This window comes from Hylaeus volcanicus, chromosome 7 (assembly GCF_026283585.1).
Source record: "Hylaeus volcanicus isolate JK05 chromosome 7, UHH_iyHylVolc1.0_haploid, whole genome shotgun sequence".
Classification (NCBI taxonomy): Eukaryota; Metazoa; Arthropoda; class Insecta; order Hymenoptera; family Colletidae; genus Hylaeus; species Hylaeus volcanicus.
In genome coordinates, this window is record NC_071982.1 from 21,209,390 (window position 1) to 21,221,001 (window position 11,612).

Below are 11,612 nucleotides of genomic sequence, written 5' to 3' on the forward strand. Positions count from 1 at the left end.
GATATTTGTTTTTTACAGGAGAAGCACAAGTTCGAACAGAATTGAAGAGACTATCTTTAATCCCTGATATAATGGAGTTCTGCTTCGTTTCTTTCGACGTTTCCTTTGTTTACTGCATTATAATAACAACAATACAAATGTATGTATTTGTTCGCACAGTAACTATATCTTTCTGTTGATCGTCATGCATTTGATTGTGCGTGTAAGTGCTTCCTGATTTCACCAGAATGTGGCAATTCTTTGCCATATCGAGTATAGCGAACACAGTCCTTCGCTGAAATCTTTTTATCTGCTGAAATAATAGAACATAAACAGTTCCTGGTTCTCCATGTCTCTGAAATTTCGTTATTTGTCTTTAACCGTAACAGAACCACTTCCGGATTTCGCCTTAATCCGGTGGAAATTACTTTCTCTGTGCTGTTGTTGCCAATTGTAACAATTTAACTCGTAATAGATTCATATAAATTAAATGAACACTGTTGTATTTAAATTAATTTTTACTTTATTTTCCGAATAAATTTATATTTCTATCGCTATTATTATTAATAATTCTAAATACAACGACAGATTTAAAAATGATGTAACGAAGAAGATGGTTCGTTTGAAATTATACGGTACACGGTTCATAATGGAAACAGAGTAATTGCTAAAGTATATTTATCTAGGCAATCTGATCTCTACAAAGAAGATTTCGATCAGTTTTGTCTAATTCGATGGATAAAGATCATTCGCAATTAATTCAATCGCGTTAGTGGGAATATCAGGTGTTCTATTGCGTGTAGTGTTATCGCGCGTAACAGCTATACAAAACAAAGAAATGAAATTGATTTAAAACGAAGAAATAAAAGAATGCTACATTTGTCTATTATTTATTTATTTATGGTGCAATATTCATTTTAAAAGGAAAAGTATGAAGAGAAACATAATTCAGCAAGCAACCAGCGCCTGTATTACGCTATGTTTAATAGCATCTCTTGACTCATAAGCGCCAGAAGTTGCACAATGTAATTAGACCGGACTATGGGAAATCGTCGTTCAATACTTTCCATTAATTAGTCCAACCAGCTAATTACATCCCACACAATTGAAATAGAAACAACGAAACGTTGATTACTTCCAATTAATAGAAAGTAATAACGTATAATGACAGTTACGTAGCAATCGAGATTATTTGTAAGAAAAATTGCATACTAAATAAATAATCGATAGTAAGTGTATTTATTATATATTTATTATCAACTGTTTGTAATTATGATTCCAAATGTATCGTTGTTATTCGTAAGAGAAATGTATATACACACGATGTTGCGTTTAGTAACGAACGTTAATTTAAAAGTTTAAAGGACAAGTTTTGAAAGTGGATCGATTCTCCGCGTGGCAGTAACGTAATTCTCGAATAAAGGAATAAAGAAATGTAGATGGCCGAGTTTCGTAACATACTTCGCTTCGAATTGCATTCTATATCACGTTTTAGAGATCACGATTCGCTTACGACACGATCACGAACTCGTGGCAGGTGTTAATTTAACGTTATAAATAAATTGGATCGCTACTAGCGTCGTATTTTCAATAAAAAGCTCTATTTAATCTACTTACTTATTCATTTAAAATTGCGTATCGTCGATAGATCCAATTATAGAAGATGCACGAAGAACACGAAACGTAGGATACGGGATCGATCGCGTAGATAAAGCGATCGACTGTGGATCCGAGGATCGTGGGTTCTCGAATCCCCGTGCATTATTTTTCGTTTGGACTCCTACGTGTATTAAATATAGTAAAAATATAACAACGCAGAGGTGTCACGCTAGTTGTCATCGTGGATTAGATCAACCATGGATCGCTTACCAAACCATCGACTGTGGATCCGAGGATCGTGGGTTCTCGAATCCCCGTGCATTATTTTTCGTTTAGACTCCTACGTGTATTAAATATAGTAAAAATATAATAACGCAGAGGTGTCACGCTAGTTGTCATCGTGGATTAGATCAACCATGGATCGCTTACCAAACCATATAAAATTACCAATAAGTAGATCAGTCTAGAGTAATCGAGTACTTGTTGTATGGATCGTTACAAAATCAAACATGCGTATCGTATGCAAAAGAACGACATCGATAGAAAAGTGGCTACACCTTGCGAGAATTTGAAACAAGAAAGGGTAACAGGCTAAGTAAAAATTAGGCCGAATAACGTATTTACCAAACTAGATAATTTTTTAATTCGATAGAATTAATTTATTCCATTGTCGCGAATCGCAGTAATTATTTTTTAATTCAACAAAATCGTAGGATTTCAGATATATCGACTTCCTTTTTCTGTATATCGCAGTTTCGAGATCATTCTTTTCCATAAATTAAATAAATTTACTCTCGGTACAGCGGAAAATAGAAGTTGCGCTTCGCGTTAAAATTTTGGACGAATAGAATAGCGTAACTGCGACTAAAATTAATTATTCTAATAACGGTCTTAAATTAATTAAAAGTACGTTTCATTTTGTAACTCGAGAGGGAGAATCCCTTGGCGAGTTGTCATTGACCCATGATTTCCCACGTCCCCCCACCGGTGGTTCCCATAGTGCTAAACGTAAGCAAAGGAGCAAATTAGGGAAAAGGAAAACGAAGAGGGACGAGATGCACGAGTATCCTAGCCCAATAGTGAAAGTGCTCCGAGCTGAAATCACGTGCTTCAGTTTCCTCAGGTATATCACCAGGTGAACTCTTACGGAGGAGTTCAGTATCATCTTCACCACCCTTCAATTTTCTTATCCAGCGTCCTAGTTTCGATTCGCAATTCCGTCGATATCTCCGAAACCATGTGGATATATCATCGAACTGAAATGTAAAACTATCGCTCCGTTATGTCATTTAAAAAATTCTTTTTATATTTCTGAAGTGTTGTTACCTGTGCTGCATCTCGAGAAAAATAAACGAAACTGGTGAATGCCTCTTCGAGACTATACGGACGCTTTCTTCGTTTGGTCTGTACTGTTTTTTATTTTCTCTCTTTTTTTTTTTGACATTGCATTCTTGTGTATCAATAATGAACGACTCGAAATCTTATCGCCTCTCGCTTCGATTATATGTATTAAATATCTTGAACGATAACAACAGAGTTTTCAAAATAAACGTTTTTAAGCTTTCGTAGAATTAAGCTTAAATTTTGCGATGACGAACTTATAGAAAAATTCCAATCATCTAATCATCGATACACATAATAAAATTGTTGAAACACTCGTGCTTGGATATATACTTATGCAAATAAATTTTTGAGATCGCTCTATGCCTCGATGTGTCCGAAGCTGAACCAGTCGCATCCAAGCAAGCATCTTCACGTACACTAGAGAGAAGTAAAAGTAACCCTCCGTTCACCTTCCTTGTTCCGGTCAATTAGATATTGCTTTGAAGTTATGTAAAACTTTCCTTCCATGCAATCATCTAACCATCATCTTCCGCGCAAAATTTAATCTCTGTCTATAAAACTCATCCTTACTTTTCGATGATGAATCTTCGGATATCAAAGCTACTTGATCGCGTTGCCGATACAAATCAATATTTACGTAAATAATAACGCGTAGGTGCTGGTTGTACTTTAGCAAAAATATAAAATTGTTAGTATAAAAATGATCCTTTAAAAACATTTGACAAACAAAAATTTATTACATTCACAAGAAACGTTATTCATTTTCGTAGTTATAACATCTAGGGTGGTATACATATTATATTTTACAATAAATTGTATATTTCAGTTCGAGGATAATGATTGATATAAACGCCGGAGCACATTTTCTGCAATTACTTTCTTAAGTAAAACAAGAGAGAAGCACCTCGGAAAGTTGCCTCGAATTTGATTTCGGCCGTTTCCGAGATAGTTACGTATTTTCCCAAATAAATTTTTGATATGCAAGCTTACGATAGAAAGTAACTGGAATATTTTTGTGTGCTTCAAATGTTCGATACCGATTACTTTTACTTTCAAAACGTTAACTAAATATCAACGACTAACGCGATAGAAATTTTTGAACATTTTGTTCGGTACCCCGAACGTCGAAGTGAGAGGCACCAAGAGAGATGATAAAATTGGATCGCACGAAGTACATTCCCGAGGAATGCGTAATCGCGTGTTTTCTTATTTAACAGCTAGTTTATAATGCTTCTGTTCGAGTTAATGATACTCGACTCTTCGCGGATCCGAGGAGAAGAGCTTTCGACACACATTCCTAAGCGAATGCAGTGTTTGCTAATGCTGTAACATACGTGGGAACGCTGGTTTGCGTTGCATTCACCAACTGTTTACATGTCGGAGAATAGGTTCGCGGGAAGATACAAGTTCGAATTTCGTTTACTTGTATCAACAATAAAAACATATACGCAACACCCCCGCGTAACGAAGAAATAACATAACGTAGTAACGTAGCTATCGTGCGATTAGGTGACACGGAAATATCTCTTTACGTGTATTTTAGATAAGCGAACGCATGGGAAGTATGAGCCTAAACGCGGCGATTTAAAGTACCGACGAAATTGTCATTACGATGAAACCAATCGGAGCACGAAACTGGTACCACTGGACTCTCGTTTTCGTGATCCTGATAATTCACGTCCGTGCGAAAAAGGTGAATTTTGCGGGTGAATTTTACCTGTGTTAATTAGTAAAAACGACAATTAGTAAAAATTCCAAGGCGTTCCAATAATTGTACGATAGTCTTTTTATATCGTTAAAAATTCTTTCAAAGTCTCTATATTACGAGTGTCGAATATTCAGCTCGGAAAAATTGTACATTTTCGTTAGGAGAAACGGCAAATATTTCGTGAGCAAGTGCTGCCGGCGCTAGGAGGTAAAATTCCAGAAGAAGCTTTCAAAACCGATCGTTTGGCTTTGAACCGGCTGAATAAAGAAGGCATTACCGTACCCGACGGGGTGGTTTTAGATGCTCGGCATGTGCATAAACATTCCCAGCATGTCCAAACGATGCCAGAAGTAATAAAGGTACGTACAAACATTCGGTTTCCTTCGAGACTAAAAATCGTTTTCAATATTTTGTAATCGTGAATGTGCACCGAAAGCTTCTACGTCGAAATCTTGTTTTAAATAAAAAATTACTCTTTTTTTTTTAAATCAACCAAGCGATCGACAGTGGATCCGAGGATCGCGATGCTCGAATCCTCGTGCCCTAATTTACGAAACGAAACGAAATGAAAACGTTACACTTTTAAAGGTATACCTAACACCGGATGGTCGTTACGTGCCACCGGAAGGAAGATTCCATTATAATCACGCTAAAACGATAGACACGACTTATGTAATTCGTGCACCGTACTCGAGGTCCAACGGACACAAGCACTCCAGCAATTTCAACAGGAACAAGCATCCAGAGCTACCGAAATTACAAGCTTACACGAGCTTCAGGCAATTCACTCCCATAGTGGTTCCAACGAAACCTGGAATATACAAACCTATCGTAACACCTTTGGTACTTCCTAGCGGCGCAGAATTGTTGGAGGAAACTTATTTACCCAGCTGGAACGTTCACTACGACTGGGACACCGTCTACGAGCCAAACAGTGATTACTACATCAGCAACATCGCTCTCTTCGACTCTCATCAGGTACTTGTTAAATTTAACATCGGTATTTTTAAACTTAATCATTTTATAGGGTGTTTTTATAACGAAACATATGAAAGATCTATCTTCTTCGAAAAAGATTCTTCGACAAAAGGAATCGAGGTAAGTTGCTGACAAGAAAGATACGAAATGATACGTCTCCTCGACCGTGGCAAGTAGAAAACCACAGACCAACCGAGAAAAATGTCCGTCGACACATGAGATTCTAGTTTGCCTAGCTTGATTAAGCGAACCACAATTTTTTAGAATTAGCTTGAGGGAATAGATTCAGTTGTCCTGCACTCAGAAATGAAATGAAAGTATTCTCGACGGTACACTTGCTATTGTACATACTCTTACAGTCCGAGGTCAGTGGTAATAATTAAACGGAGCCATAAATCGGAAGAAAAATATTTTGTACGTTAACAGTCGGATGAATGGAAATAGATGAAAATGTTTGATTTATATTTGAGCCCGTAATTATGAAAGTGGTCTAAGTGAAAAATTTAAAAAAAATAAAATGAGTGTAACAGTTATTTCACACCACATTATTTCAAACTAAATTAATTGAACGTAATTTTTTTTCAAGAAGTACATGACTTAAACCACTTTCATAATTATTTCCTGACCTCGGAAAAAAGAGCGATAATTAAAAATATACGTATATAATAATACATGTATGTATAATTCTTTGATTGATAAATAATCGTTTCAAAATATATACGAAGAATTATAGAAAAATCACGTTCGAATGCTCGTGCTTATAAAAGAGCGAACGTAAAGCGTTACATGAATTTTCAGATCATAACCGATTACCAAGGGTTCCTGAATAACGTACACGAACGTTCTTCGAGGCACATTGGATCCCCGTACAGAGACCAAAATGGCTTCTCTCGGATTACAAAACAAGAGTCGAGGGGTAACGGCATGAAACCACGAGCAACATCCTATCAAAATGTTAGATTACATCTTGATAAAACTGTTCCCCGCTATACCAATTTGACTAGCATTCCGGAGACTAGTTTCGCGTGTAATGGAAGGAGGGGCATGTTAGCAGACCCTGAAACCAATTGCCAAGTGAGTGTTCCACCGCTTGTTAAAGTGATTTCATTTTGCGAAAAGTTTGCAGGACTTTAACGTGGATTGTTAGTATTTTTTTTTTTGTATGTTAATATACTCTTTCCTTTTAGGTGTTTCACAACTGTTCGGGTTGGTCGAGGACTTCTTCGCTGTGCCCTGGGGGCACTGCATTCAGTGAAGTGAAAAAGCGCTGCGAATGGTGGAATACAGTGCAATGCAAATGATTATCACTTGTTAAATTGTAAACGCTGTAAAAACAACCATAATAGACAAACAATTTCAATATAAAAATATTGACTTCAATTTATTATAAAATATGTAAATAAAATGTTTGACAAAAGATAATAAGGTCTTTGTATAAGAAACTTTTAAAACTCAAAGTTTGTTTTTTTTTTCCAAATTTGGTATGATGTTATACTCTCAGTTTTATATTGTGTCTTCATCTACACAGAACATGACGCTTTCTTTTTTAAAATTCCATCCCGCAACACTTACAGGAACCTTTTAACCAAATTATTAAAAAATTTAGCGATATTTCAATGGTCGAAGTTAAAATGAATGTGACATTTTTGATAAACTGTTATAAATATTTCTAAACCACAACAATTCTCATGTTGTTCACCAATCTATCCTTTTTAACCTTTGGCAAGTAAGGATTTTTCTCTGGGTCCAAATTCAGACTGAAACAGAGGAAATAAAGATATTAATTAAATAGTAATCACACACGAATGTACGACTATTGTATGTTTATATTATTTAAATGTTGTTCATCGTGAAATTTGATCAGCGCCTCTATCGGGAAAACGCCCAAGTTTGTCGTTGACTAGTTTCTATCTTCACGGATAAATGGTGCCATTCACATTCTGGTTTACCGACAGTACGGTAGCGTATCTAATTGTAAGTACGTGTGTCGGTAAATACAATGTAAATGGCGCCATGTAGCGGTGAAAGTTGAAATTTCGAAAATTAATTCGCTAGGTTCGCGACTAGATCGAGAATTTATTCTTTTTTAAAGTATCGTCCTTGTACAAATTTTCAATATCTTCTTCTTCAATCGTAGGTCCACTTACTCATTCGTTATATCCCATCGAAGTAATCAAATTTTCTTTAAAAAAAAAAAAACTGTGGTAACGCACCTGTACAAAGATTGAGCTTCTGCGCAATTCACGTTGTACCACCAGTCGCAGGCGAAATCCCGTTGATTAAAAAGGGTGCCATTTGTGCACAGAAAAGATGCACCTTGATGACCTTCACGACCATCGTGGCAAATATGATACGCCTAAAACATAAAATATTATTTATATTAATATATATGTAGTACTTTAATAATACTACCATTAATACTACTTCCATTTCCGTATTTATATTTTTATAACGAACAAGTACTCCGTTCGTCAACCTTGAAACACTAATTGAATAATTGTAAGCAATATACAAATGAAGCATATTACCTGACAACCGGTTTCCACGTTGGCGTACATTCCTGGAACGAATGGAACGTATGCGCAAGAAAAACTTGTCTGTGGCACGGTATGGTACAAAGGAAAATCGACTCCGGGAATCCCCGGAATTTTGCTGAAGTCTTGATGGTTCTTTGGTTTTTCGGTTACAACGATCGGTTTATCGAGTTTCCCTAAGGACTGGTAGTCTTGGTAGTTTTGATAGTCATTGTAGTTGAAATCTTCCACCACTATTCGATGCTGAACGAACATAAATTCAGTCGTTAACGTTGAGTAAATAAACTTAATTTTAATTTGCCGTATGACAAATTAAGGTCGTTATGTTGGTACCACGCTATTTTTATACTTTTTGATTTGTATTATTTCCTTTTAAATGTTGCAGATTTAGAATACACACGTTTCCTATTAACTGTACGTTACTTAAAACTCTATACCTTCCTCAAAAATATGTTATTTGATAAAGCAATTTGATAACACGAGTGTCTGAAATGAAGTGAAAAAAATAGAAGGATGATCATCACGCTACCTGGAGTGGATTGGTGGATGCTATTAGTAAAAAGATGACCACCAGCAGTGTAGCAGGGTTGTAACAGTTTCTTGACATGGCTGCACTCTAGATAATAATGAACTAAACTAGTACAGTTTTCAATGCGCAGTCGAGTTTTAGCTCTCCGACTGCTCTACAGATTATGTCACAGTATGAGAGGGAAAGTTGTACGGATATCGAAGTCGAGCAAGGACTATTCCGATTTTACGTGTGTTACGTTTAGGCGCAACGTAAAACAGAGTGTTACGTAAACTTTCACGAGTTTGTCGACCGCAATCTTTCTTCTCTTATTTCTCCAAAAATGTTATTGTTAATTCGTCGCTAAATAAAAACTCGGAAAAACCTTGCAAATATTAATAGCTGATTATTTTTTATATAATACCGGTGTACCAATTTGGTACTTGCATACGAATCCCAATAAACCTACCAGTTGTGGGTTATCGAAATAAATTATTATTCGAGTAATTATTCAAATAAAATACTGCTTCGTCTAAGGTTCCAAGTTATTCGAACGATAACATATTCGGCAAACGAATTATTTTATTTGAAAGTTAGCTAGTCGTTATTTGATTTTGCCTGGAAAATAAAGGTGTTTTCCTGTCGTGTGTAGAATGTTTATTTACATTTACTTATAAGTATCCTTCGGGCTTCATTTTTTTTTGTCTTCATTCTCAATGAGGTTTTGTTCGACAATCGAAAGTGTAAACAGCAGATTTTATTAACCTTTTGACCGCGAAGAGCGTAGAATAGTAGGCTCACAAACTTGTCGGACAGCTTGGCTGACCATAGAAAGTGATAGAATGTCAACATACGTATACATACTATGCACATATATTTATAGATGGCGGTTATAAATGAAAGTTAAAGTTTCGTTTTTTCTTTGTAAGAGGCGCTGCGATCGGACTCGCCAAATTCATTTCATTCGTTCTATTATTTAATACATAGTCCCTGCTTGTAGCCGCCATTATTTATTAGACGTCAGTTGATATTGATCCGAGTTACTCGTTCGTATATTGTGTTAAACTTTGCGAAATAAAAATGTTAAACGTACAAATAAGTACTGCCTCAGGAATAAAACAAATCCTCACCATTGATGCACCACTTAAAATTTATGAATTACGCAACCAAATCGAAGAATTAACGGTAAGTGTAACGCTAAAACTGTCGAATTTAACCTCAAAACGCTTGATTCGATTTGACAAGACTAATCGTAATAATTTCGTTTATAGAATTTTTCACAAGAAAACTTTTATATTATACACAACGGAAAACTTGCCAGTGAAAATGATACCTGCTACGCCGGTTACGTTTCCGTGGTTCCACGATTGCTGGGCGGAAAAGGAGGTTTTGGTTCCATGTTACGGGCAATTGGCGCACAAATTGAGAAAACTACGAATCGTGAAGCTTGCAGGGACTTGAGCGGACGTAGATTGCGCGATATTAACGAAGAGAAAAGATTGAAAGTCTGGATTGAGAAGCAAGGAAAGCGGGAAGAGGAAGCAGCGGAACGCAAAAAGAAGAAATTAGAAAGGCTTTGCGTGGAACCTAAACACGAATTCAGAGATCCAACTTACGATCTCGAGAGATCAGTTTTAACAGAGAGGGTTGGAGATGCGGTTGAGGAGGGGCTAAAACTTGCCGGTTCATCTGGTTTAAAAAGAAAACACGACGAAGTACTTAAACCAAATAAAAAGAAGACAATATTGGACTTTGATATCGACTCTGACGAATTGGACAGTTCGGACGATAGCGAAGTAGACGAAATGAAGTGTAAGAAAATGGACATAGACGAATTGAAGTGTAAGAAAATGGACATAGACGAACAAGTTTCAAACGACAGTGGACATTCAAGCAATTGAAGCAGAATGGCTTATCAAAAATACAAACAGAATGAAAAGTGAATATTCAGAAGCAAATTCTGATAGTCAAATTAGAGATCAAAATTTAATTAATGCAGAAGAATTGAAGAAAGACTGTTGCAATAGATGGTAAAGAGGTTTCAGTGTCGAATCCATTACAACCTACTGATACGTAAAATATTAATTGTACAATACATATATGTCTGATTTTTGTATATTTTAAAGGTCGTATTGTACAAACACTTATTAAATAAAATGGTTTTAGTCACTATACCATCTTAAATTTAATAAAGAATTTTTGATTGAAAATGAATCACTCAAAAGCAGTCTTGTTTGAATATTCTAGAATGTCCATGTAACAAATCAAATCACTTTCCACGCAACTAATTCGCTAGTGAGTTTAATACCCACTGCAAATAACGCAATCGATGTGAGAAATGGTTTCAAAAAATTGTTTACAAGCAAGTCTTTAAACTTGTATCGATACGCCCATCTATAAATGTCTTTCATATATTTCGACCCGATAAAATATAAACAATCGTTTTGCGCATACTTTCCTTGAATTTGAGTCTGTACCATATGTGCTAAAGCACCCACGCAAATGTAATGATAGGATTTACGACATTTTTTCCGGGAATCGAGCTGGAAATAATGATCGCTCTCATGTATTTATTAACCTGTATTAGAATATATACGTGAAAGGAGGATAAAATTTGTAAATAAAACCTCACGTTCTTACAAATTTTGTTCTCTTTAACGGATGATATATCGGTCAGCGTTGATGACGACGATGTACAAGTATCGTACTCCACGGCCATTTTCAACTTCTCCGCGGAGTACAAATTTAATTTGTAAAATTCTTACATTTCTTTTGTATCGTAATACTCAAAATTGTATGTATAAATAAAACCAAAGAATATCGAAACTGATATTCTTTTGTTCGATATATAATTTTTTATTTAAAGCGATCCTGTCCGAAGTTGCCACACTATGTTCCATTATGACCGTTGCCTCGAACATTCTTTTAAATAATAAACGAATATTTAAATAATAAACGAATT

The 11,612-nt window shown here is 35.7% G+C and overlaps 3 protein-coding genes across 5 annotated transcripts; 2 read left to right on the forward strand and 1 right to left on the reverse strand.

Moving 5' to 3' along the window:
- Window positions 1–2,060: 2,060 nt before the first annotated feature.
- Window positions 2,061–6,935, forward strand: LOC128880015 (uncharacterized). 3 transcript variants are annotated; one of them, XM_054129628.1, is made up of 7 exons: window positions 2,061–2,161; window positions 2,509–2,980; window positions 4,466–4,615; window positions 4,792–4,989; window positions 5,219–5,608; window positions 6,407–6,682; window positions 6,796–6,935. In XM_054129628.1, the coding sequence occupies exons 3-7, from the start codon at window positions 4,535–4,537 to the stop codon at window positions 6,907–6,909; spliced, it is 1,059 nt and encodes a 352-aa protein (XP_053985603.1). In that variant the 5' UTR covers window positions 2,061–2,161; window positions 2,509–2,980; window positions 4,466–4,534; the 3' UTR covers window positions 6,910–6,935. The 3 variants fall into 3 exon arrangements, with proteins under 3 accessions (XP_053985603.1, XP_053985602.1, XP_053985604.1); XM_054129627.1 differs by having other exon boundaries at window positions 2,509–2,841; XM_054129629.1 differs by having other exon boundaries at window positions 2,509–2,841; window positions 4,795–4,989.
- A 35-nt stretch (window positions 6,936–6,970) lies between these two features.
- Window positions 6,971–9,523, reverse strand: LOC128880018 (uncharacterized). Its single transcript, XM_054129632.1, has 5 exons — window positions 9,416–9,523; window positions 8,672–8,758; window positions 8,137–8,385; window positions 7,822–7,964; window positions 6,971–7,365 (listed from the first exon to the last, which is right to left on the reverse strand). The coding sequence occupies exons 1-5, from the start codon at window positions 9,521–9,523 to the stop codon at window positions 7,278–7,280; spliced, it is 675 nt and encodes a 224-aa protein (XP_053985607.1). The 3' UTR covers window positions 6,971–7,277.
- An 80-nt stretch (window positions 9,524–9,603) lies between these two features.
- LOC128880017 (splicing regulator SDE2) lies at window positions 9,604–10,864 on the forward strand. Its single transcript, XM_054129630.1, has 2 exons — window positions 9,604–9,835; window positions 9,922–10,864. The coding sequence occupies exons 1-2, from the start codon at window positions 9,731–9,733 to the stop codon at window positions 10,549–10,551; spliced, it is 735 nt and encodes a 244-aa protein (XP_053985605.1). The 5' UTR covers window positions 9,604–9,730; the 3' UTR covers window positions 10,552–10,864.
- The last annotated feature ends 748 nt before the right edge of the window (window positions 10,865–11,612 follow it).

Excerpts from the sequence above, each read along its gene's own strand:
- LOC128880015 (XM_054129628.1), top strand. The coding sequence starts at position 4,535 with ATGAAACCAATCGGAGCACGAAACTGGTACCACTGGACTCTCGTTTTC. Across the intron at positions 4,616-4,791 it reads TTCACGTCCGTGCGAAAAAG|GAGAAACGGCAAATATTTCG; the intron begins GTGAATTTTGCG and ends CATTTTCGTTAG. Across the intron at positions 5,609-6,406 it reads CTCTCTTCGACTCTCATCAG|ATCATAACCGATTACCAAGG; the intron begins GTACTTGTTAAA and ends ATGAATTTTCAG.
- LOC128880018 (XM_054129632.1), bottom strand. The coding sequence starts at position 9,523 with ATGTGCATAGTATGTATACGTATGTTGACATTCTATCACTTTCTATGG. Across the intron at positions 8,759-9,415 it reads ACGCTCTTCGCGGTCAAAAG|AGTGCAGCCATGTCAAGAAA; the intron begins GTTAATAAAATC and ends ATTATTATCTAG. Across the intron at positions 7,366-7,821 it reads GAAGCTCAATCTTTGTACAG|TCTGAATTTGGACCCAGAGA; the intron begins GTGCGTTACCAC and ends CCTCTGTTTCAG.
- LOC128880017 (XM_054129630.1), top strand. The coding sequence starts at position 9,731 with ATGTTAAACGTACAAATAAGTACTGCCTCAGGAATAAAACAAATCCTC. Across the intron at positions 9,836-9,921 it reads ACCAAATCGAAGAATTAACG|AATTTTTCACAAGAAAACTT; the intron begins GTAAGTGTAACG and ends TTTCGTTTATAG.